The 22339-nt window shown below is 45.4% G+C and overlaps 1 protein-coding gene across 1 annotated transcript in view; it reads left to right on the forward strand.

Annotated features, from left to right (window-relative positions):
- Window positions 1–22339, forward strand: part of ADCY6 (adenylate cyclase 6) — a 64168-nt gene that overhangs the window by 14286 nt on the left and 27543 nt on the right. Inside the window, exons 4-10 of the mRNA XM_061614814.1 lie at window positions 1060–1209; window positions 1550–1671; window positions 1947–2058; window positions 3073–3200; window positions 6718–6876; window positions 8525–8666; window positions 8973–9101. Of these exons, the coding sequence (XP_061470798.1) occupies window positions 1060–1209; window positions 1550–1671; window positions 1947–2058; window positions 3073–3200; window positions 6718–6876; window positions 8525–8666; window positions 8973–9101 (942 nt within the window). The remainder of the gene's footprint in view (window positions 1–1059; window positions 1210–1549; window positions 1672–1946; window positions 2059–3072; window positions 3201–6717; window positions 6877–8524; window positions 8667–8972; window positions 9102–22339) is intronic.

Consider the following 22339-nt stretch of genomic DNA (forward strand, 5'->3'; position numbering starts at 1 on the left):
GCTTTCTTTTTTTTTGCTTACTGGTGAATCACTTCAGGACTTTTTAGTGGGCAGCAACGCACAAATTTAATAAACCTGGCTTTTGACCCTAATTAGGCCTCCCAGGTCTCCTCACTGGCCTGCAAAACCATTTCAGCCAAGCTGCACCCAAATGCCCCACACCTGAAAGCATATATGATATCAGGTACGAGGCAGGTAAAAACCTGGCTTGGCCAAATGGGGCTTGCAGGTACTGTCAATCAGCTGATCAACAGTGCCTGCAAAGCACTGGGCAAGGTAGCACTTAGAAAGGCTTCTGAAGACCTCTGCAGGCAAAAAACCCCCATCTCTGATGTCAGGTGATTGACAGGTGGGTTGGTCTGCGAGGAATGGGGGAGACAACGATCTGGCCCACTAGCTGAATTCAGTTCTCTAGCCCTGTCTTAAGTCTTAGAGACCTGCCTTGTTCCTGGCCAGATAATTTCTCCATCTATCCCTTATTGTCTACTCTGACTGCCAGCTTCTCTCTGGGGTCCTATGCAGAAGTCTCCTGGATCACCTGATCCTTTTAAAATGGAGATGCTACAGATTGCACCTGGGATCTACTGCACGCTAAGCACTGAGATATAGGTCCCGGCCCATAGGTACGTATTTACATATGGATTAGTTCCAAGGAAGAATCCTTGAATGAGGAGGTGGAGCTTTCTTTCTTATCACTTATTCCCCCCTCCCTCCCCCATGTAGTTCAATGAAATTGCACTTTTATTTCTTCCTGCCTCCCACCTCAGCGGTGCCTTTTGTATTTCTGGGCAGCGATGAAGGGTGAGGGGAGTACAAAGACTCAGTTATGGGCCAGGATCTCCTTGACTTGTAGAAAGCTCCCAATTCATTCTTTAAGGAGGGGAACAGAGAGGAACTGCACTTGGGATAGAAGGAAAATGGTCCACACATCAGAAATTGGCTTTTTAGTGGTCTTTGGTCTCATGTTGGTAGCCTGCTGAGCCAGACACTGCTTGAACTGTGGAACTGCTGCCCCCCTCTCCAATAGATCTGTCACTTGGGTCCCTTTCTTGCCTGCAGCTTGGTGCCAACATTTTGATCTTCCTTTGTACCAATGTCATTGGCATCTGCACCCACTACCCAGCTGAGGTGTCGCAGCGCCAGGCCTTCCAAGAGACCCGTGGCTATATTCAGGCGCGGCTACACTTGCAACGTGAAAACCGTCAGCAGGTGAGGAGCCACTGTGGGGCTAGGATTGGGCTGGAGCAGTGAGGGGGAGTTGCAGTTGGCAGGACGTGGCTGAGCATTGGCTGCCAATTAAAGGGCCGGCTTTGCCCTTGAGTTCCTGATCTTGTTAGACTGGTACCAAGATGGCTTCCCTTGTTGGGGAGAGAGCCTGCCAGTGTTGGGGAACTGTGAGTGGGAATAAGGAACTCAGTTAGGTGGTTTGGGGTGGTGATGAAGGATGAGGGGAGGAATGTCAGCAATAAGGGACCTCTGACTTCATTATGTCAAAAGTCTTGCTTTGAGGGGAATATTAACTGGCCTTTCTCTCTGGGGTGATGGGCAGGAGCGGCTCTTGCTATCAGTACTGCCCCAGCATGTTGCCATGGAGATGAAGGAGGACATCAACACCAAGAAGGAGGATATGATGTTCCACAAGATCTACATCCAGAAACATGACAATGTCAGGTACCAAACTACTAGGATTTGTGGTATATATGTGGCCATGCCTGGGAGTCACCAAGGCCTGGGAGTGACAGTGAAGTTAGTTAATCAAAGAAGATTCTGCTCTAAACATGGAGAACTTAAAACACTTTTTTTTACAAGGTAAGAGCAGGTGAGGGTGGGGAGAAGATATTAGCTGGGTTCAGAGTAGGCTCATTAGTCAGTAACAAAGAGACCAGCAGGCTGTTAGCTGCTTGAAGGTCCCTGTGCTCATTTCCCGCCTTTTCTCACCCCAACAGCATTCTGTTTGCTGACATTGAGGGTTTCACTAGCCTGGCATCCCAGTGCACGGCACAGGAATTGGTCATGACGCTGAATGAGCTTTTTGCCCGTTTTGACAAGCTGGCTGCGGTAAGTGCGGAAGATAGCATGGGGGGAGCAGAATCAGCTCGTGGAAGAATAGATTTGCACCTTATGTGGGACTCTGGAGGGAAGGTTAGGAAAGAAGCCTTGTGCTACTTTCTCTCCTTTAGAGGCCAATAATGCCATCCTCTCCTATGTTGTCAAGAAATCTCACTTGGTTGCCTCCGAAGAACTCTAGTTCCTCCCTGGCGCCTGTCTGTTCTTTGGCTGGTGTGTGTATGTGTATATATATTTTGCCACCCTCCCCAGTTTCCCTGGTCGGAACTGAACCTCAGTTCACCCATAACTGAGGCTAAGTTCTAGGTGATGTTGACATACAAGTTTTATTCATGTTCTCCATTGGCTGCCTGTCCCTAGTCATTCCAACTTTTTTTTTTAAAAGCAACAAGTCACTGATAAGAGAGTTGTCCTGCATTTTGTTATTGCCATGCCATGAACTTCAACATCTCTGCCTACTTTTCCAACCTCTCAGGGCCCCTTCTCACTTTATGCAACAGCTTGTGTATGCTACAGGCCCACCTGTACTGAACCAGTGTTTCCTACAGCAAGTTCCCAAAATTGGGAATGATGACTGGGTTTCCTTAAATAGTCTGCCTTTGCTCATTGGAGGAATATGGCCCACTCAGGGTTATCAGGTGTGAGTATATGTGTGTTTTAAGGATGTGCACCTGTTTGCGCTTTGTGCTTGCTGAATGAAACGCTGGTGTACCCCTGGTAGACACAGTTGCCTTGTGAAGCAATCCTCGTAAATGTGCACTTGTAGTGCCACCTCCCTCTGTTTGTGGACAAAACAGGTTTCATTAAGGTGCATCCCACAATGCTCTGTGTTTTTCATCAGTTTACTTGCCCTATGGAAGTATAGGTTTCGGCTACTGGAGAGTCTTGGGTGGGTGGGTGGGTGGAGCAGAGAGTATTTAACAGAAGTTAAATGTGCTTGGAAGCGGCATGTTAGAATCCAATTGTGATTGTGGTATTCCTGATTTTCCCTCCGCTTCTTGGCAGGAGAATCATTGCCTACGTATCAAGATCCTTGGTGACTGCTACTATTGTGTCTCGGGACTGCCAGAACCACGGACAGACCATGCCCATTGCTGTGTTGAGATGGGCGTTGACATGATTGAGGCCATTTCGTGAGTGTGAGAGGGGGAAGCAATTTGGTTTGTAAGGGGTGTGTGTGCTCCTTGGGATACTAAGTGCTCACAAAATGTGTATAACATGCTCTTTGTCACAATTTCCAGAGGGGTAACCGTGTTCATCTGTCACAGGAACAACAGGAAAGTGTCTTTGTAGCACTTTTTTCCAGGACTAATCAATTTGTTTTGGCAAAAGCTTTTATGGTCTAGAATTCCATAAAATTGTGAATGTGAGCATTGTGTTTACTGTTTGTATTGTACAATGGGCTAGATTGGATGTACAGTAAGCTATAGTTTATCATGATTGGGAACAAGCCACAGCTAGCCTTGGGCTTTCACACTCTCCCCTCCTCTGATGTGGTCAGGAGGAGGAGACTGGAATGTTTTGGTTAATTGCAATTTATGAACTACGACCTGGGAGACCAGGGTTCGAATCCCCACACAGCCATGAAACTCACTGGGTGACCTTGGGTCAGTTGCTGCCTCCTAGCCTCATGAAAACCCTATTCATAGGGTTGCCATAAGTCAGAATCGACTTGAAGGCAGTACATTTACATTTTAGTATATCTAAATCCTAAACTGTGCATAATCTGAGCAATGGTTTGTTTGAAACAAACCTTTTTTGTAATCCATGGCTTGGCTCATTTCAAATAAACTGTAGTTGAAATTAATCATGGGGTTGGATGAAATGACAAGCTCTAGTTATTAAAAAAGGAAGCAAAATCTTTCAGTTGCCACCTCACGGCCACACCGGAAATGGAAAGGGGAGTGTGTGATCCCAGCATTTCCTGCAGCCTATTCTATCATAAGCCATGTTTTATCATGATGTCTGAATAGGGTTACAGTGTGTAGATACACAGGCCATTAATGTGTCTTTTTGTGCACATGCTTGATGCACAACATACAGGTAGTAAAATTCCAGGTGTGGCGTGTGAACCATACAGAGGTCCAGAAACCACCTGCATCTCTTCATAATACCGGAAAATTAAATGCTTTAGTTCTCCATCAACAATGTTAATTTATACAGATCGTGGAATGCTTGATAAACATAGCATCTTTCTCTCTCTGCCCCTTACACACACTCACTTGCTCAGTTTCATCATTCAGCGGACCCTGGATTGGTAACAGCTTATTTAAGATAGCATCACCAGGGCTAAGTAGAAATACCTAATTGTTATTCCATGAAAAACAAATTTATGGAACTGAATAAATCCTATGCATTGGGGAAACTTTTTTTCTCCCATTTTTTCCTGTTGCTTCTGCTTACAGCAGGGGAGGGGAGGGCGCTGCCTTGCCCTGCCTTTGCTTCCCGACTGATGGAAGTCCTCCTCAGCACCACTCCTCCCACCCCGCTCCACCCCACCCTCGACTCTTGAAACATCATCAGGCATTGCCTATGCCATGTCAAGATTATCTTTACAGCCATATGGTCTAGAAACTTCCTCTCCCCCGAAGAAAACAGAAAAGCCAAGGTCCTTTCAGGGTGTCAGTTGTGTTCTCAGTGCCAAGCTCTGCAGTAATGCAGTGTAATTGTGGAAAACAGAAAAGCCCTGCATACGTTATTTATGTTGAGTTAGCTACTGTGTCCTTTTTATACAGTAGCGTAGTAGCAGAGAGGAAGGAGAAATGAAACTCCATGAGGCTTTTGATGGACAGCAGTGAAAGTGGAACTCCTTCCAGAAATCAAGATTGGATCCAAATGCATTATGTATAGACCCATTAACGGTAAACCAGAAGCCTATGAGAGGTGGAGAGGTGCATGATAAATGCCAGCAACGCTACCAGTATCGCATTGTTCTAACATCTGTAGTCATGGCTGTATGCATGGCATACACCACACTACACTGCATCATCCCAATGCGGGAGTAGGCCTCAAAACAGCAAATTCTACTCGCTGTGATTTTTGGAGGGAGGCAATTAGAAAACTTGCTTGAAATGTCTGCTGAGGGACCAGACTAACAAGGCTAGCTAGCTGGGCTTCCAGAGGAAGCTTCTGTACTGCCACCCTGCTGCTCCTTCTTTACTAGTCCTACGCCCTCCTTGCCTTTTACTGCCTTTGTCCCTCCCAAAATTATACAGCCACAAGAGTGGCTGTATGCTATAGCCAGCGTGGATTTTTCACATTCCGCAATGTTAAATTGAAAATACCCCCATGCCATTCTGATGCTTCCCATAAGCTAAGTTCAGAACAAAACCTTACAAAACTTACAGTTCTGAACTCAGAAACGCTTGCTTAACAACCCTCTCAATTTTCATGGCGATAAACAAGACAGAAAGAATAGAGAGTTCAAAGGCTAAAGAGAGAGGGAAAAAACCATCAGCCATGTTCACAGAGGACCTATAATCCTGTTACTGACCTTGCCCCATGTGGCACATGTTACCAAATTCTTCCAAGCTATACAGGAAGTGGATTGGACTGTGAAAGACCAACCCAAATGGTGTTTGCATTTTGACCAATTCGTAGGGCAGTACAATATCTCAGAGAGGAGGTCAGGTCTCCTGCTCCCCTGGTACATTCACTATATCTGCCCAATTTCCCTGCTTTTTAAAATTTGATAGAAATATCTGTTGGCTATAGGTATGTTCTTAAATCGCAAGATTTTTTGCCTATTAGTGAATATATTAGAAAATCTATGGACATCCAAACATTGGCATAAGAGGATGTGCACTGAGATCAATGTTGTACATTGACATGACTTGCTTCTTTAGAAGGGCAATTTGAATTTGGCTTCAAAACTCCACTTAAAACAAAGGTTGTACAGGAATCCTTATGGATGTACACCAAGAGTAGAACCTACTCCAGATTTTATGTTCCAGCGTATGTTAAATGTTAGTTATTAAGTACCCGTCTGAACAACCTTCTCAGTGGAGGTCCAAATACCTGGGGTGAGGTTTGGCTCTCTTAGGTCCTGCACTGATTCCTAGACCTCCACTGAAGCTCTTGGGACCACACTGTTTTCCTAGCCAAGTTGTTGGTTCCCATTTTATTTCCTGCTCAGTTTATTTGTTTCTGCTTCCAAGGGCCTTGGTCATTGGGTGTTCATTCAAAAGCTTATTACCTGAATGGCTATTGAGGAGGAAGGGAAGAGAGCTGAATTTTCTGTATGGTCTGGCAAGCTCCACACAGAGGCCTTGAAATCTTCCCAGGTTTCCATTGAAACTTTGATTGTAACATTAACACCAGTAGCTTCTCTCGATCCAGTTAGACACCTTTAGGGATGATGGTGGAAGTCCTTTTAAAATCATGATGGTGATGCTATCATCATCTATATTGTCCATTTTAGCATGCAAGTTTTCAGCCATTGTCCCTCAGGGGCAGGGACCTGATTTCTTTTACTCTGTAAAGCGCCCAGGCACATTGATGGCACTTTCTTGATGATATAGTTCCGCTTTCCCCTGTAAGCATGACACCTGCGTAGGCTACATTTTGTACTTTGCTATCACTCAATAAGAGTGTGTGTGATTATAAAGAGAGGCAGGGATGCTTTGACACTTTATCCCCTCCTGCTTCCAGGCTGGTACGTGAGGTGACGGGGGTGAATGTGAACATGCGTGTCGGGATCCACAGTGGGCGTGTACATTGTGGAGTGCTGGGGCTGCGCAAGTGGCAGTTTGATGTGTGGTCCAATGATGTCACCCTGGCCAACCACATGGAGGCTGGTGGCAAAGCTGGGTAAGTCTGAACCTCATAGGTCAGAATAAAGTGGGGTGGTGATGGTGAACGGTCAGGGATGATGGGAGTTGAGAGTCGAGGAATGTCTGACTGGAGGGCAACAGGTTCCCCATTTTGGAAGTGAAGGAAGGAAAAGGTCTGGGGTGGGGGAAATCAGTAAAGGGTGGCTCCCTGTAGTGTGCCTCCAACCAGTGTGCCTCCAGATGTTGTTGGACCACAACTCCCATCAGCCTCAGCCAGCATTGCCAATGGTCAGGAAGATGGCAGTTGTGGTCCAACAACATCTGGAGGCACACTGGTTGGGAAAGGCTGCTGTAGAGGAATGAGTTGAGAGGGAGAGCTGATAGCTGCTCAGATAGGCACATGGAGCTATAGGGTTGTGTTTGTAGCCTGAGGTAGTACACACTGTAGCAAAGACAATGGCTTATGCATGCACTTGTGAGTAGGCAGGAGAGGAACTTGTGACCTATCTCTTTGCTGATGTCACAGGCATCATTCAATAGGGGCCTCCTTATAGTAGTACAGCCACATTACCTGCACTGAAAGGCATTTCTTGATGCTTTGGAGCAAGGATTGCTGTTTCCCAGAAGCTGGAGCGTATGATGTGATTCCTTTTAAACAGCAGTCATCCCCTGATCTGTTTTTGCTGAGGCAACATTGTCTGACCCCCTCAGACTCCTCCATATGGTTGGAGGTGGGGAGAACTGTGCCTCGAGAGGCCCATCATTTTGCATAAATAAGCACTTTGGTGTGGCTGGAACTTTCCAGCTTCCTGGTGACACAAGCAAGGGAGTGGGTTCCTATAGACTGGACAATCATTGCCTTCAAATGGGGAAGGGAATTCATATCCCCCCTCCCCACAGGCCAAGTTTGACAGGTGGGTGGGGCAGTGGCATCAGGTGACCCAATTTTTCCCACATGGTTTGAAGTCAAGCTCTGATCAGTGATGTTTGAAAATCCTCTTGACTAAGCCAGGTTTTTATCTGCCTCCGCACCTGAAGTCATATATGATATCAGGTGTAGGGGAGGTGGGTGGCTTGGTAGGCCAAATGGGGAGGCCTGGAGGGCCTAATTTGGCCTGTGGGCTGGAGGTTCCCCACTGCTGCATTAACCAAATGTGGGAAAGGTGATCAAAGATGTGATAGCTTTGGATTCCTCCCCTGAAGCATCTGCAGGGGCTCTTCCCTGTTGCCTCCTGCAGCAGCCTCTAGTCTTTACATTTAATGCTCTTGGCCCCAACTATCTCCCTTTTTATCTCCCCTTTCTGTGCTTTTTAATCCATACAAAGCCATCTACCATTGTCTCCTTTTGGTTCTACTTCCCCACTCCTGCCTCTGTGCGTTCTACCACGCTGTTTCCTGTGCCTGCGTAAGCCAGCCTGTCTCAGTTGATCAAGACCCAATATCCACAACAGTCTTTCCTCAGCCCCTCTGGCCTTCTGCTACCTCCCTCTCAATTACTAACCCTTTCTGTCCATAAACCTCTTGCTGTCAAGTCTCCCGAATTGCTTCCATGTTAAACGGTACCTTCCTCTTCTTGTGCACGATAAATGTTTAATGGTAGCTGTAGGTGTGGCTCAAAGGATGGGAGGGGAAATGGGCTCCCCCCCCCCCGATGGCTTGGCTGAGTGATAAAAGTTCTGTGGCAGGCGGATCCACATTACACGGGCTACGCTGCAGTACTTGAATGAGGACTACGAAGTGGAGCCTGGGCATGGGGGTGAGCGCAATGCCTACCTTAAGGAGCATAACATCGAGACCTTCTTCATTGTGGGCTGCAGCCAGAAACGAGTGAGTCCTGGAGGGGAGCGGGGCTGAGAAAGAATATTATGGTAATTGGCTCATGTATGTGTTGGGGGGGGGAGCGGGGTGTGTGTTAGAAAATCTACCTATCTCCAGGGTGCTGGTTACGGTCTGTGGGTATGGTTCATGGGGAGGGTGCGCGTTCTGTTGTCTGACACTGGAGCAGCAGCAACTCCAGCAGGCAAGAACTGGGTGCCTTATTCTGGGGGAGGGTGTTGGAAAGGGCCTACACACCCCCTTTGGCCCTCTTTTTTCTTTGTTTACACTTCCATGCCCTGTTCTTCTCGCCAACAGAAAGAGGAGAAGGCCATCTTAGCCAAGCTACAACGCGCCCAGGCTAATTCCACTGAAGGGCTGGTGCCTCGCTGGGTGCCTGAGCGCTCATTTCCCCGGACCAAGGACTCCAAGGCCTTCCGACAGATGGTGAGTGCCTGTGAGGGACAAAGGGGGTTGTGTGGAGGGTACCTCTAGGCAAAAGGGGCAAAAGACAACTAGAGTTTGCTTTTTCGCTGATCTTGTCACACATCTGCTTGCAGGTCCTTGGTGTTACCTTTGTGGGTAATGTTCTGTAGTACACGTTTTCCAGAATTTATTATCCTTGGAACAAGGGAAAGCCCCTCCTGCAAGGGCCTGTTCTCATAAATACTTAAGCGCATGGCGCCCACAGCACAAGCCTTTCCTATGCTGGCTTTTAAGTCAGCCTATGGCAAGCTGGCCACATGGCAGCATGTGCCTGATGAAGCTGTTGTCTTTTACTGAGTCAGATCATTAATCTCCTTGGCCCATATTGATTGGCAAAGGGTTTGGGGCAGGGATCTTTGCAAGCTTTGTCTGTTGGGCTCCTTTAACTTGGGCTCCTGAAAAAGCCCACCCTGGACCCATTGGTCTGCGGCAATTACCGACCGGTCTCAAATACCCCCTTCTTAGGGAAAGTGATTGAGAGGGTTGTGGCGCAGCAATTACAAGTACTCTTGCATGAAAGAGATTATCTTGACCCATCCCAGTCTGGGTTCAGGCCTGTTATGGGACTGAATTGGCCTTGGTCGCCCTGATGGATGACCTTTATTGGGAGGACAGGGGGAGTGCAGCCCTGTTGTTCTTACTTGATCTCTCAGCGGCTTTTGATACCATTGACCATGGTATCTTTCTGGACCAACTTGGTGAGATGGGTATTGGAGGCACTGTTTTACAGAGGTTCTAATCCTATCTCCAAGGTCGTTTTCAGAGAATAGCACTGGCAGTTGTGCTGTGGGGTGCCGCAGGGTACCACCTCGTGTTTTTAAAAACAATATGTTTTTAACCTTTTAAAAAAAAAAATGTCTTCAAAGCTTTTAAAAAATTTTTTTTAAAAGTTGTTTTGTTTTAATGTATTTTAATGTCTCTTTTTATGATGTTTTAAAGTGTTTTTAGTGCTTTTGTTTGCCACCCTGGGCTCCTGCGTGGAGTAAGGGTGGGACATAAATAAAATAATATATAAAAATAAATAAATAAATAATAAAAGCTAGGGATTGAGCATGGGGCCCTCCGCTGCGAAAACCTGTCTTTGCCACCGGACTGCTTAACTCTGGCTCTCAAATACCAACCCAAATGGGAAATCATTCTCAAAAAGCAATTTGGGCTCCAACTATGGTTTGCTGGGGGAAAGATGCCCCACAGCTGTGGGGCAGCCACCAAGAATGTCCCTCTATATGCTCTTGGTGTGTGGGTGGAACAGTGAAGAAGGCTTGATTTGCTTGATTTTGAAGCTTGTGATGGAGCAAAGAGAAAGCATGTGGAATAAAGGAGAGGATGTCTCTCCAAAATCTGTCAGCCCCAAGCCATGAAGGCTGTGTATAGATCACAGCAACACTCTGAATTGTGCCCAGAATACAGTGGTGAGTCATGTGCTAAAGGAGCTGGCCCTGAATGAGGGGCAGTGGGGACAGTCACTGTTTAAGGTTCTAGGCCATAACCATAAAACTTACTTCCAATACAGTTGGATTACTGGCAATAAAACAGTACCCATAACATGACAGAGTTACAGTTTTATCTCATTTGCGGCAAATCAAGTCTGTGCGAGCCAGACTGTTCTTGATCTTAACAGCTGAGCTGAAAAAGCAAATAACGCCACCACCCTTTTTGTAATATGCATATACTGTATCTTTGCTGCTCTGCAGCAGAACATTCTTCTTTGTAGTGTGGGCCAATTGGAGGCTTTGGGTTGAATCTGCTCAAGTAATACTTCAAAGATCATGTAGATGGCATAAAAATATACATAATGTGGAAGGTTCTCTGACCCCTCCCCCCAGTGTGAACCTACCCACATTTCAAGAACTTCCTTGGACACTCTGCTGTTCTCCCCCTGCCTCCCCACTATTTGAAGTATATTAAAGTTACTGGAGACAGGGCCTTCTGGGTGGTGGAACCCAGACTTTGAAATTCTCTCCCAAGGGAGTTTTGCTCCATTCCCGCTATCTGATCTGTCTTTGTTGTTGACCAGGCTGTGTCGTCCCAGGGGGCATTTGGTGCCCTCTTAAGTTTGAAGGGAATCTCCTTCCTTAGCTGCTTTGACTGGTTTTTCTTTCTTTGTTTATTGCTTCTTACTTAATTGATTGTTTCTATTTTGATTAATTTTTAAATTTCTCCTCTTTATGTTTTTGGTTTTTCTTGGTAGCCATCCTGTAGATCCTTTGGCTCAAAAAGGCAGGATATAACTATTCTAATAAATAAAATCTAGATCCATATGATGATCTAGCATAGCACTCCTTTTAATATTGGAGGGGGACTGATGTCAGTACACCAGATGCCCAAGTGTCTGCTTGGGTGCTGGAGCAGACAAATAAAAGCACAGGGAATCTCCCTTGGGGTAGGTGGGTGGGTGAGAATTCAGTCTGCTGCTTTTCTGTTTAGGAGCATCCTCTATGCAGACAACAGAAAGGCAGCTATGTAGAGTGCATTGCCAGCACAAGCCCAGTTGTCACCCCCATCAACATTTTTTAGTGTAGCTGTACAGATAGTAGCGATCGGATGTATTGCATGAGCATATCATATTATCCCCCAAAATAAGCATCCTGGGAAGGGAGGAGAAGCTCATTGGACAAAGAGGGGTGTCAAATGTCTTACAAGCCATAGAATGAAAGCACTTCATGTCCTTTCCCCCCCCTTTTTTTTTTGAGGGTTATGGAAGGACTTGGGGTTAAGGTATGACAACATTGGTGGAGCACATGGCCTGCATGCAGAAGGTCCAGGATTAATTCCTTGGCATCTCCGGTTAAACAGATCAAGTAGAAGATGAGGTGAAAGACCTCTGTTTGCCTGTAAAGAGACGGCCACTCAAAGTAGACAGTACTGGGGTAGATGGCTAAACGATATAAAGCGAGTGTGGTATAGTGGACCTGGGAGACTAGGCTTCAAATCCCTACTCAGCCCTGAAGCTCACTGCGAGACCTTCTTGGGCCAGTCACCGTCTCTTAGCCTAACCTACTTCACAGGGTTGTTGTGAGTATAAATGGAGAGGGGAAGAACCATGTAGGCCACCTTGGAGGGACCTTGGATAGAAATGTAAGCAATACATAAATAAAGCAGCTTTCTTGGTTTCTAAATACCCAGGGCACCGCTTTCCCAGAGGGAGGAGCAACAGGAGCTGAGGAAGGAAATTGTTATGTGCTTCTGATTGACTGTGTAGAAAGGCAGGGATCATGTGCTGTGCCCCCCCCCCCATGTTGGTTGAAACAGTAAGATTTTCAAAATGTCTGGAGAGCCAGATGCGGGGCAGAACTAAAAATGCAGCATTCTGCAACTAGAGAATGACAATTGACAGTTTTGTCTGAAAAATGAATGGGTGGGGGCGAAGCATAGATTCTTAAAGTCTGGCCTTTGGTGAAGAAACATCTCGTTACGACGCTGCTTTGATGGCATGGGGAGTACTTGGCCTTCGTTTGGGTTTCTTAGCAGTTGTGCTCTCTGTAGAAAGAATAAAGACAGTCTTATCAGGCCAGAAGGTGCTTGCTTTGGGAACTAGGATGACAAAGAGCATTTATTACAGCCTTGAGCCTTCCTATGATTGCCCCACCATAGAATGCAGGACAAGAGTTGTGGATTTAACTGTTCATTCATGTGGAGGTAGAACAGTTCTTTGCATCAAGTTAGCATGTTAGAGGGAAAGTATTCTGGCCTAGTTGTTGTTAGGCTGCATACGTTTTACTTATGGAGAGGGTTTGAACTGTGTTGGTTTTTCTGAGGAGGGGAGTATTTCAATATGATGTTGGTGGCTTGGTGGGTATGTTGCTAGCAGCAATTCTGAGCTGGTAGATTTTGCCAGGAGCAGTTTCAGTGAAGGTAGTTTCCAATCAGGTGCACACTGCACTCCTGACAATGAGGTGAGGTGCTAACAAGAAGGTTGCTGCTTTCATATCTGAATTGCTTTGGGTAATTTTGTTGGGTGGTGAGAATGCGAGTTGCTCCTGTACATATATTGTGTGTGGGGAGAGATTCTTCCAAGGCTTCCTGGGCATGCATGCAGCAAAATACTGAGCTGTTTCTGCCCTTAATCCGGTGTTTCCCCAAGTTATCATCCAATAAGTCAGGCATACCTTTTTTCACCCTGAATTAGGCACGTCTTTCATCTGAACAATTGTTATTTTTAAAACGTGTACAAGAGTAAGACCGCCTACATCTCAGAGGAGCTCATCCCCTAGATTTCTGCAGAAGGCCCTGACTTTGGTGTGCCTCATGACTGGGAGAAGGCAAGCCTGGTGTTGTTACTCATGCAGAGATGCAACTGTTGGGCTCCTCTAGTGGGAGAGTAATTCTCCCATGTCTCTGCATGGGCTGTAAATACATGCTCTGATTGCACCCAGATGTAGCAGAAATAATTGCTCCTACTACAGGCTGATTAGAAGGGGCAAGACAACAACAATTAAATCATGCAGAGTTGCAGCAGACCCATTTCCTTTGTGGCTGAGTATTGTGGGGCTCAAATTAAATAAATTATTTAATTTATTTCATGGCACACAGTGTCACATTTACTGTTTTGGTGTTGAAAGAAGAATAATTCCCCCCTCACTGTTACTTATCCACATGCAGCCCCCCATGCACCCACTCTATCCCCGTGTGTGATGCTTAGGTTGGGTCTGCACTTTGAGCAGGATTAGGCAGAGTGAGTTGGTACAAGTGGAACTTGCAACAAAATGTTGCAGTGTAGAGGTTTTTTTTCAGGATTCCAACCAGTCTTGGTCTCTTCCAGGATACTCCATTCACTTCCCATCCCTAGATAGTTGGCCAGCATCCTTTGCCCCCGTCGTGAACATACTGAGTCCTGCATGGGCTGTTTTGGGTCCCCTTAGTTTTTTCCCCCTAATTTATTTTTTGGAGTTGGAAACTCTGAGGTTCTCCTTGAGCACACTGATACCTCCTCCTTGTATGTGGATAGTACCATTTTGGCTACATAAGGATCCATATTGGGAGAATGTGTTTTCCATTTTTATTATATTATTCATATCCCACCTTTTCTCTAAGGAGCTGAAGGTGGCGTGCATCAGTTTAATTCTCACAGCAACCCTGTGAGGTAGGTTAGGCTGAGAGGCAGTGATTGGCCCAAGGTCACCCAGTGGCTAAATGGGGATTTGAACCCTGGTCTCCCAGGTCCTAGTAGTCCAACACTCTAACCTCTATACCATTCTAACCTCTAACCTTGAATATTAGGCAGGCGCCATCTCTGCTATCTTTTCGGCGCCTTTTGAAGACTTTCCTCTTTCAACAAGCGTTTTAGGTTGAGACCTATCCCAGTCTGCTTCTGTGTTAGGATTGCTTAATATGTTTTTTAATAATGTTTTTAACCCTTTTTTAAAGTTGTTTTTTTAAACATGTTTTTAACACTGTTTTGTTTTAATGTATTTTAAGATCTGTTTTTATGATGCTTTGAAGTGTTTTTAGTGCTTTGTTTGCTGCCCTGGGCTCCTGCTGGGAAGAAGGGTGGGATACAAATTAAATAATAAATAAATCAAATAAATACCACACTGGCTCTCATATAGGATGGTGATTATGCTGAGAGAGTAGCCTGTACAATTCCAAAAAATAGTAGAATAGGTGGGGATGCCACTTTTGAATGCTCCTCATGTAAGAAAAGAGCATTTCACCCACTGTGCTGGTTTTACCATTTGCATGGAGTTGGACAAGCATTAAAATGAGATTTCCCATCTTGGTTAGAGTTAGTCTATTACACCACCTCCATTCTGCTGCACCTGTTTACCTGTTCTAAAAAGAATATTGAAGGAAGGACCCCCTTCTGTATGCAGTTTCCCTCTCCTGCTATCAGCTGCCACAGCCACCCACTATCTTTCTCACCCCTCTCTCTTTCTCTCTCCCCCCCCCTCCAAGCCTGCCCTTGGTCTTTATAGGAGGACTAGAATCTCATTTCCTCTGAGTGTTTCCTACTTCCTTCCTGTGACCTCCCCACAATAAACTGCGTTTCTAAGCCCCCCCATGTTGCTTAACAAAATTTACAGAGTATTGCTATAGCCACAGTTGCTATGCATGGGGCAGCCACTGTTCCCAATTTTATATCAGAGAGAGGGAAAGGAGAGGGAGATGTAGGAACTGCTATGGCTGTGACCATTGTTTTCATGTGCTGGCTCATTTTAAGATTTTGGGGAGTAAAAATTTAAAAGTTAAAACATTTTTTTGGTATTGTTGTTTGCTTTGTGAGGAGATTCTCCTATAAAGCAGGATAAAAATCTATATAAATAAACAACAAATAAGGGGATTTAGGCCTTAGCATAAAATCTACCAGCTTTCTATGCAATCCTGAGCATCTTGGGTTTTGTTTTAAACAAAAAAGTAACTTGTAGCCCCCACAGTCCATCTGTGAGTGAAAGAATATGGATGGCTAAGTAGTAGCTTATGGTCAGGATGTGGCCCACAATTCCCTTTTGTCTGATCTCCAGAGATTCTATTAAAGCTTAAGTGAGCCAGGCGTTGTCTTAGTTCTGAGTTTCTGCATGATGTCCCTGGCTGTGCATGTGGTCCACAACTATGAAGGCTCTTATTGCTGGATGTTTATAACTTTATTACAGAAGCTGCCTTGCATCTGAAGGGATCAGTTTCTGCCACAAAATGTACTCCGAGCCTGCAGACAAGTGTCTGGAGAATAGAAGGGAGATCCATGGATGCTGAAGCTGGCTCTCCCACATTTTGAAACCTAAGAGGGTTTTTTAGTGAGTCTTTGTGTATTGCAACTGATTTCGCTGCAGCCCCCTGTTCCTCTTCTGGTGTATAGGTATTTCCAGGGCTGGAAAAATCTAGATTGCTGCACATAAATGTAATAATGTTGTCTAGTGATTTTAAACAGATTGTTGGCTCTGTATGGAGGTTGATTCCAAGATTAAGTCTATGCTGACCGATCCTTTCTTACTCGGACCCTATCCCAGTCTTTGGCAAAGGAACCTTACACCCTGCAACTGCCACCCCAGTTTCAACAGAGCAAAGTATGAATTAAACCTGCTATGCAAATTCAAGATTTCAAGCCAATTTGCATAATTTCACAGTTTTAAAAAACCTTCACGCTACCCCTCCTCCACTTAATGTCACAGTTTGCTGGTTGCTAAGTAACAGCCCATGGTCTTGTGCCATTCCTTGAGAAGGGTTGCAGTTGATTTGTTGATTGCTAGGTTGCAGGTTGTTGCTATGGCACTGGTTGCTAAGTGGATTTTAGTAGCGTGGCATCTGTTGCTGTGGTATTCTTTGCATCTGAGGAGAAGTTTCAGCGGCATGGTGTTAGTAGCTATGCTGTCAGTTGTAGCAATCCATTGTCTGACATGGTTTGGTGGTAACTGATTTGTTGCCATGATACTGCTGGCTGTTGCATAATCTGGCAGTGGTCTTTGTTAACTGCATCTGTTGTTGTTGTGGCTTGTTTAATTCAACACAGTGGAACAGCTTGTTAGTGATTCCGGTGCTTCAGGAGCCTGTCTGGGCTAAGGGTGTCACTTGTGGCCTGGGAATAGACTTTAGCAAGCAATTTTGAGTTGCTTCAGCCGTGCATAAATTTCTGAGTTACTTACCTTTCCCTATAATTATAGTCAGATCACTTCTTGCTAAGAGTAAGCCCTATTCAGCCGAATGTGTGGGGGCACAAACTGTGTAGGGGGCACAACCATCACCCTTGCTCCCAGTGCCCCACACGTCCATTCCCAGCCTTCTTGCTTGCAGCACAAGGGCCTGAAGTGAGATTCTATGTGTCTTCAGCTGAATGAGCTTAGAAGGTCTTTGGTGATTAGGAACCCTGTACATGTGGGGATGTTGCAGTGCGGGGCCACTGCTTGCACCCCTACACAGTTTTTGCTCTTGTGAGTTTGACTGAAGCATCTGAATAGGGCTTTAGACATACTGCTACCCTATCGAAAGGGAACCTGTTAAGATGACCTGCTTTCAGAGGTTGATGGATTCCTGAGTGGCATTGGACAGTTTTTGGTTGGTGTGGCTGGTGCTCCTGTCAATTCTTTGTTGTTCTGTGGAACATGGAGATGACTCAGGCAGATGAAACGATCACACCCAATGGATAAAATCCAATGCGCCTTGGTTTATGACACTGACTAGAACAGTGTCGGCGGTAGCAGATCCAACCAAATACAGTCTACTCTGTGGCAATAATGGCAACAAAGAAACAACACCTCCCCATCACCATTGTATCCTCACAATGTCATTCAGAGGATGGTATGCGGCAGACTCCATCTAGGTCCACAGTCGGGTGTTAAAAAAGCCTCAATTTCAAAGACAGAATTGTTCCGATCTGCGCTGACTGCAGTATCTGTGAATATGTTCAGAGCACCATTGAGTCAGGTTTTGTTAGATGAACTTCAGTTGCTGTGTCCTCAGGACATTGATAAGCTGGTTGATGGAGCAGGATCGGCCTACTCCTACCTGTATGCTCAACCTTTGCCCTTCCTGGCTCATTACATTTGCTAGGGGTAGTTTGACCAGCTGGATCTAGGGGCTATAAATGCCTCCTTTTAAGAGGGATGATCCTGGCTGCCTTTTAAAGGAGGTGGTGGTATGGTCACTCCTGAAAAAGGCCTCCCTTGATGATTTTTACAATATGAGGTGGTTGTAAACATTTCCCTTTTTGGGGCAAGGTTCTTGAACTGCACAATTCCGGATCCACTACAGTCTGTTTTCTGGCCTGGTTTTGGTACGGATACTGCTTTGAATGCCTTGACCTGTGTGGGAGAAGGGTGCTTATTCTCTTGTACCTCTCAGTGGACTTTGATACCATCAACCAAAGTTGCCTTCTATAGTTGACATGGGGAACCTGTGGCCTTTCATATGTTGTTGGGATCCCAAGTCCTATCAGCCCTACCCAGCATAGCCAGTTGTCAGGGACAGTGGAACTGGTAGTCCAGCAACTTGTGTAGGGCCGCTGGAATGAAAAAGCAAAATTTAGGTTGCTAGGTAGGATGCTGAAAGCCAGGACCTCCAAGGTGGCTTTCTCTGAAATGCTACCGGTTCCACGCGCAGGACCAGCCAGACAGGCCCAGCTTCGCAGTCTCAATGCGTGGATGAGACGATGGTGTCGGGTGGAAGGGTTTGGATTTGTTAGGCACTGGGGAACATTTTGGGACAAGCTGGGCCTGTACAAAAGGGACGGGCTCCACTTGAACCAGAATGGAACTAGACTAAAATTAATTTTTAAAATTAAAAAGGTGGCAGAGCAGCTTTTAAACTGACTGAGGGGGGAAACCCGACAGGAGCTGAGAAAGGTCCGGTTCGGAATAAACCTCCCCCCTGGGATAAAAACCAAAGAAATGATGAAACTTTAAAAGGGGTAGGCCTAGAAGTAGGCATTGTGAGAGCAGGGGCACAGCATATAAATTCAGAAGAGCAAAATTACCACAGGCCTAACCACAAGTGCCAAAGACACTTGAAGAGAGACACTGCTTACAAGTGCCTGTACGCTAATGCTAGGAGCCTGCGAACCAAGATGGGAGAACTGGAGTGCTTGGTCTTAGAGGAGAGCATTGATATAGTGAGCATAACGGAGACCTGGTGGAATGGAGAAAACCAGTGGGATACGGTTATCCCTGGATATAAACTATATTGGAAGGACAGGAAAGGACGTATTGGTGGCGGAGTCGCTCTATACGTGAAAGAAGGCATTGAATCCAGCAAGCTCGAAACCCCAAAAGAGGCGGACTCCTCCACAGAATCGTTGTGGGTGGTGATACCATGCCCCAGGAGGGACTTAATACTGGGAACGATCTATCGTCCCCCTGATCAAAATGCTCAGGGAGACCTTGAGATGAGATATGAAATTGAGGAAGCATCCAAACTAGGAAATGTGGTAGTAATGGGTGACTTCAACTACCCGGACATAGACTGGCTGCATATGTGTTCCAGTCATGACAAAGAAGCAAAGTTTCTAGATATTCTAAATGACTGTTCCCTAGATCAGTTGGTCATGGAACCGACCAGAGGGACGGCAACCCTGGACTTAATCCTCAGTGGGGACCAGGACCTGGTGCAAGATGTAAGTGTTGTTGAACCGATTGGGAGCAGTGACCACAGTGCTATTAAATTAAACATACATGTAACTGGCCAATTGCCAAGAAAATCCAACACGGTCACATTTGACTTCAAAAGAGGAAACTTCACAAAAATGAGGGGATTGGTAAAAAGAAAGCTGAAAAACAAAGTCCAGAGGGTCACATCACTAAAAAATGCTTGGAAGTTGTTTAAAAACACTATATTAGAAGCTCAACTGGAGTGCATACCGCAGATCAGAAAAGGTACCGCCAGGGCCAAGAAGATGCCAGCATGGTTAACGAGCAAAGTCAAGGAAGCTCTCAGAGGCAAAAAGTCTTCCTTCAAAAAATGGAAGTCTTGTCCAAATGAAGAAAATAAAAAAGAACACAAACTCTGGCAAAAGAAATGCAAGAAGACAATAAGGGATGCTAAAAAAGAATTTGAGGAGCACATTGCTAAGAACATAAAAACCAACAACAAAAAATTCTATAAATACATTCAAAGCAGGAGACCATCTAGGGAGACAATTGGACCCTTGGATGATAAGGGAGTCAAAGGTGTACTAAAGAACGATAAGGAGAATGCAGAGAAGCTAAATGAATTCTTTGCATCTGTCTTCACAGTGGAAGATATAGGGCAGATCCCTGAACCTGAACTAACATTTGCAGGAAGGGATTCTGAGGAACTGAGACAAATAGTGGTAATGAGAGAGGAAGTTCTAAGCTTAATGGACAATATAAAAACTGACAAATCACCGGGCCCGGATGGCATCCACCCGAGAGTTCTCAAAGAACTCAAATGTGAAATTGCTGATCTACTAACTAAAATATGTAACTTGTCCATCAGGTCCTCCTCCGTGCCTGAGGACTGGAAAGTGGCAAATGTAACGCCAATCTTCAAAAAGGGATCCAGAGGGGATCCCGGAAATTACAGGCCAGTTAGCTTAACTTCTGTCCCTGGAAAACTGGTAGAAAGTATTATTAAAGCTAGATTAACTAAGCACATAGAAGAACAAGCCTTGCTGAAGCAGAGCCAGCATGGCTTCTGCAAAGGAAAGTCCTGTCTCAGTAACCTATTAGAATTCTTTGAGAGTGTCAACAAGCATATAGATAGAGGTGATCCAGTGGACATAGTGTACTTAGACTTTCAAAAAGCGTTTGACAAGGTACCTCACCAAAGGCTTCTGAGGAAGCTTAGCAGTCATGGAATAAGAGGAGAGGTCCTCTTGTGGATAAGAAATTGGTTAAGAAGCAGAAAGCAGAGAGTAGGAATAAACGGACAGTTCTCCCAATGGAGGGCTGTAGAAAGTGGAGTCCCTGAAGGATCGGTATTGGGACCTGTACTTTTCAACTTGTTCATTAATGACCTAGAATTAGGAGTGAGCAGTGAAGTGGCCAAGTTTGCTGATGACACTAAATTGTTCAGGGTTGTTAAAACAAAAAGGGATTGCGAAGAGCTCCAAAAAGACCTCTCCAAACTGAGTGAATGGGCAGAAAAATGGCAAATGCAATTCAATATAAACAAGTGTAAAATTATGCATATTGGAGCAAAAAATCTTAATTTCACGTATATGCTCATGGGGTCTGAACTGGCGGTGACCGACCAGGAGAGAGACCTCGGGGTTGTAGTGGACAGCACGATGAAAATGTCGACCCAGTGTGCGGCAGCTGTGAAAAAGGCAAATTCCATGCTAGCGATAATTAGGAAAGGTATTGAAAATAAAACAGCCGATATCATAATGCCGTTGTATAAATCTATGGTGCGGCCGCATTTGGAATACTGTGTACAGTTCTGGTCGCCTCATCTCAAAAAGGTATAGAGTTGGAAAAGGTTCAGAAGAGGGCAACCAGAATGATCAAGAGGATGGAGCGACTCCCTTACGAGGAAAGGTTGCAGCATTTGGGGCTTTTTAGTTTAGAGAAAAGGCGGGTCAGAGGAGACATGATAGAAGTGTATAAAATTATGCATGGCATTGAGAAAGTGGATAGAGAAAAGTTCTTCTCCCTCTCTCATAATACTAGAACTCGTGGACATTCAAAGAAGCTGAATGTTGGAAGATTCAGGACAGACAAAAGGAAGTACTTCTTTACTCAGCGCATAGTTAAACTATGGAATTTGCTCCCACAAGATGCAGTAATGGCCACCAGCTTGGACGGCTTTAAAAGAAGATTAGACAAATTCATGGAGGACAGGGCTATCAATGGCTACTAGCCATGATGGCTGTGCTCTGCCACCCTAGTCAGAGGCAGCATGCTTCTGAAAACCAGTTGCCGGAAGCCTCAGGAGGGGAGAGTGTTCTTGCACTCGGGTCCTGCTTGTGGGCTTCCCCCAGGCACCTGGTTGGCCACTGTGAGAACAGGATGCTGGACTAGATGGGCCACTGGCCTGATCCAGCAGGCTCTTCTTATGTTCTTATGTAATGAGGATTGAATATGATGTTCTTCAGTGGTTCCATTCCTACTTAGATGTCTGTTTCCAGAAGTTGATACAATATTTTTTTCTCATCTCCGTGGCAGGTGTGGTATACGTCAGGGCTCTGGTTTGTCCCCTGTGATGTTTCACAACTACATGAAACTGCAGAGTGAGGTCATCCAGGGATTTGAGGCTGCAGTGCCATGAGAATGCTGAGAGTACTTGTTGAGTCCTAAGGCCTACTTCTTTGTTTTATTTTCATTCTCACTAGTGGGGCTCGTTACCACTGTTGTTACCACAGTTGTCACCAATATTGAGTCCAGAGGCCTAGGACTCTTAGAAATAAGAACCTGGACTAAGGCTACGGTTGTTAAATGTAGAGGTTTATTTCAGAGTACCTTCCTTGCTCACCGTAACATACAGACTGCTGTTCTTTCTTTCAGAATTCTCTTTAAGTGGACCAGCCTATGCTTGGCCCAGAGCTTTCTGGAATCCTGGTCTGGATCAAGGAATGGCTGTGCCATAGATATTACAACACTCAGCTAATTTTCATCTAGTACAGGGGGAAACAGTTGGAAGTGCTGAACTGTGTCCAAGATCAGTATAGGCTGGAGCAATCCAAGCAGAACTAATATGGATGGCTTGTCTGACCAAGAAGGTGGGGTTCAGCTGGTTCTGATTGGAGATGTGTTCCCCATTAAGGATTAGATTTGCAGCCTGACCTTATCTTTAGGTCTGACCTTAGCTTTTGG

Source organism: Rhineura floridana, chromosome 3, assembly GCF_030035675.1.
Source record: "Rhineura floridana isolate rRhiFlo1 chromosome 3, rRhiFlo1.hap2, whole genome shotgun sequence".
NCBI lineage: Eukaryota > Metazoa > Chordata > Lepidosauria > Squamata > Rhineuridae > Rhineura > Rhineura floridana.